This window comes from Condylura cristata, unplaced genomic scaffold (assembly GCF_000260355.1).
Source record: "Condylura cristata isolate star-nosed mole 26May11 unplaced genomic scaffold, ConCri1.0 scaffold00015, whole genome shotgun sequence".
Lineage (NCBI taxonomy): Eukaryota > Metazoa > Chordata > Mammalia > Eulipotyphla > Talpidae > Condylura > Condylura cristata.
Genome location: NW_004567116.1, coordinates 5,397,181 through 5,401,195, shown reverse-complemented (window position 1 = coordinate 5,401,195; position 4,015 = coordinate 5,397,181). Strand labels below are relative to the sequence as shown.

The 4,015-nt window shown below is 46.1% G+C and overlaps 1 protein-coding gene across 1 annotated transcript in view; it reads right to left on the bottom strand.

The window, feature by feature from the left end:
* LOC101620470 (glycine N-acyltransferase-like) overlaps window positions 1–4,015 on the bottom strand; it is a 10,441-nt gene that overhangs the window by 865 nt on the left and 5,561 nt on the right. Inside the window, exons 3-5 of the mRNA XM_004683431.2 lie at window positions 2,426–2,533; window positions 1,002–1,128; window positions 9–180 (exon numbers count right to left, since the gene is read on the bottom strand). Of these exons, the coding sequence (XP_004683488.1) occupies window positions 9–180; window positions 1,002–1,128; window positions 2,426–2,533 (407 nt within the window). The remainder of the gene's footprint in view (window positions 1–8; window positions 181–1,001; window positions 1,129–2,425; window positions 2,534–4,015) is intronic.

Sequence of the window (4,015 nt, the reverse complement as noted above, 5' to 3'; positions counted from 1 at the left end):
AAACTCACATGGCTTTGGGTTTGCCGCCCGTGGGGGCCAAGCTCTTCCCCTCCAGCAGGGCAGGAGCCAGCTTCCTTACAGTCTCTGCCCACATAAAGAGGATGTTCTGGGAGTGCTGGACTTGCAGGGATTTAGCAGCTGCAAGACTCTGGATCACCTGGTTCAGGCTGGACTGTGTACCTGGGGGGCGGGGAGCAGAGAAGGAGCCATGTGGATCCCCGGGGGACACTATCTGGTTGAGGGCATCTGGCTTTAGGGGCAGAACCTTAGTTATGGGATCTAACTGCTGCTGAGTGTCTAGGCCACTCTGTGGGGCTGTTGCACCATCTTTGCTCTGGGTTCAGTGATATGGTGCCCAGAAACTCACTCACACACCATGCCCTGAGGCGCCAGCTCTGCGCACAGTCCTTGTTCTACAAGCTATGCACAGATGCTTCTGTACTGCTGCTGAGCTGGGCCATAAGGGCCCTTGTGCGTCACCATCCCCTGCATCACCTGGGCGGGGGACGGTCTTGACTGCCTGGCTTTAGCCCCATGCTGTCTCCTCCTAGGGAAAGCACAGGACAGAGGGATAGCCCCAAATGCCCCTGCCCGCAGGGCCTCCAATCTGGAGCTCACACTGTTGCCACACGCCCTGTGAAGAGGCAGCCGACCTTGCAGCCCCCTTCCCTCCCCCACATCCACAACTGGGGGGCCTGGGCAGGGTCTACGGCTGCCTGAGCCCACCCACGGGAGATCCACAGAAGAGCTGCCACGAGGCCACACAGCCGCAGCCCACGGATTCCCAGGAGGCTGCGCCGGGAGCGTGAGCAGACACAGACAGGAGACTTCCCTGGTGGAGCCTGTTCTGAGTGAGTGAGCACGATCTCTCTGCTTCTCGGGTGAGGCTGCACCCGAGTCAAACACCTGCCGGCTGGCTGAGTGTGTACAGGCCGCCCAGGGGGCCCCAGTCACGGGAGACGGTGCCGGTCGGGGAGCAGGGCGCATCCTCAGTGACTGACTTTGGATCTGCAGGTGTTGATTCCAGCTGATGACTTCCGGGGAGGCCAGGACTTCCTGGCACTTCCTGACGTCCTTGGAGAAGACTTGGTAGGTGTTGGTGTAGTGATCCAGGTCGTCCGTCATCTCCTGGGGCATCAGGGATGGAATAAAACTGAGGGCTTATATGCCATGAGAGCCAAACTCTTTTCATAATTTCATCATACTATGACATTTTAATTATTTTTATGTTAGAATTTTATAGGTCAATTAAATTTCTTCTGAATATTGACATCATGAGATCAGAATTAAAGAGGAAGGTATTTGATTTATGATGGAAAATGTAGACTAATCCTATTCTCTATCAGCTGTTACACTGAGATTCAAATCAGCTCTGACACAGATATGTAGAAAGCTTTTTTCTCTACTGATGTCACTTACCACAGGAAGAACATAAAAGTCATTGACAAGAAAAATCTTGTATTGCAAAATAATTTCATTATATTTCACATATTTAGAAAATGCAATCTATAAATGTGATTTTAATAATCTTATTTATAGGTAACTTTGGAATAAAATCTCTGGCCATACCTAATTAGCCAAAAAAAAATGAAAGCCAATTAACAATGCTTTCTTAAAAGAAGATGCAGATAAGCAATTCACATTTTCAGATAAACAAATACTCATTTATTTAGAGAGAATACAGCAAATTATTAAATAGTAGATGAGATTAATTTGAAGCAGGTGGCGCAAGGAAAATATCACCCATACTGTTAAAAAATTAATTTTTTTTAATCACTAGAATACATAGCACAGAAATTCACTCACATATCAGCTGTGATACTAATAACACATTTTTTTACCTATGATCCCATTATGGATTAAATTCCACCAATTTTACTTCAGCTCAGTTTTCAGACTAAAGGTCTCCTATTTGTACTTATATAAATGTATAATTTTACTTCATGTTTTAAGATACCTTAGGCATTTTTATGTATGAAATGTACTAACAACTACATTCACCAATTTTTAAATAAATGTTTCCCTACAAGCACACAGAGATTGTAGCATTGGACATTTGTCTTACAATCACCCTAACTCACCATCCACTCACACCTTTGCGTCTTCCCTTGCTATCTCCCCACTCACACTGTCCTCTTTTCCGCTTGACAAAACATACTCGTGCACCAAAGCCGGTTCCCAGCAGCCTCGCGCTGTCTCCCGGCATCCCAGACTCCGCAGTGGAGCTGCCTGACTTCCGCGTGCTGACCCCTTCTGTCCTGCACGCGCCACCCGTGGCTCATCTCTGCCTCCTCCCGCCCACGGGCTTCTTGAGACAGGGACTTGTTCACCATCATGCAACTCACCTGCGCATCCCAGGTAAGCTGCCAGGGCCAGGGGCCCAAGCAAGGCCGAGTAGAGGAGGCGCCCTCCCCCCTCCCCTCACCTGCTGCTGGGGGCGGATGACCACGGTGCTGAAGTCAGGCCACGTGTCCACCAGGGCCTGGAGGCTGAATGGGTTTCCCTGGTTCATGTGGAAGACGGTCCCGTAGACCTGCAGCACCCCAGGAAAAGAGGGGGTTCAGTTGGTTGTGGAGGGCAGAGCTCCCCCTGCACCACCAGAAGGCTGATCTATGCGGTCACACAGTTGTGTGAAGGAAATGGGTGAAACAGGAAATCGAGATTAAATAGTCTCTGTGCACTACATTTCTAAACCTCCAATCGGAAAAGCTTTTCTCCCTATCCAATATGACCCAAATATGCATGTAGTAAAATGTCTGAACAAATAAATTAATGAGGTTAGAACACCACTTTTCATTTTGGGATCAAGTCTTACCTTTGCCCACATTTGTTCTAATCACACGCAGAGCGACACACAACTTCACAAAACCATAATGATCGTTTAGCCCATTGATGATATGATGGCCATATTTTTTGTTCACAACAGAAAACATCTAATTATTCTGTAACATTCACTCAGTTTCCCATTATCCAGATGTTATGATATATCATTTCTCTTATCCATTGCTTATTGACGGCCATTTCAGCTGTTCCAACTTCAAAAAATTAACAATTTTTTGCTCATAGAACCTGCTCACGTGGCAATCTTTGCATGTCTGCTGAAGGACCCCAGGAAAGAGGGGGTCAGCTGGTTCGGGAGGAAGGGCAGAACACCCCTGCACCATTGGGACAATTGTGTGGTTACACAATTGTGTGAGAGAAATGGGTGAAACAGCCCATCAAAGTGAAGTAGTCAGTCTATGCACTAAGAAAACACCTGATGTTTGCTAAGAATCCAGAATAGTAATTGCTGCTTCAAAGTTATACACCCACCTGAAACTTTTTGATCTGTGGGTCCAGATTACCCTGAGGAAAGTTCCAACATGCTCCTGTCAGCACTTTGGGTGACAGTCTATTGCTCAATAGAAGGAACTTGGGCCCCATACCAAGTCAGGGGTGTCTTTAAAATTAACTAAAACTGTCATATTACCACTGCAAATTCTAAAAATATGGTAAGTGGTACTCCTTCTTATTCTCATGGTGTAATTAATTTAAAATCCTTCTATTTTCTACTCAAATAAAGACATAATGAGACAGAAAATGAGAGCTTGAGTCAAGTAGAGTTGACTCTTGAAATGGAATGAGTTTAACTCCTAATTCTTGAAGAATTCATGATTTTTTTTCTCAACAGACTTGAACATTACTAGGTTTTAATTCCATTAAAAGAGGCTGGCATACATATATTCCTAATTTTGATCAGGTGAGAATGTGTGCCCTGGGTGTGCATTTGAGAAATTGTGATGAACTCACAGACACACAGAGCGGACAGGCTCACTTGGGCGTCTTAAATTAAAAATGAAAAACACAACCAGGGAATGTGCTGCCATCAGGTTGCTTTTACACGGCCTCTGTGTGTATGTTTCTCTTAATCCTGAGATTTCCACCACTTTCCTAAGGCAGGAGTTCCTGGCAGCCAGTCACAAGACGGTCTGACCTGCAGTAACTGCTCAGCAAAGGAAAGTGTGAGTCAACAATC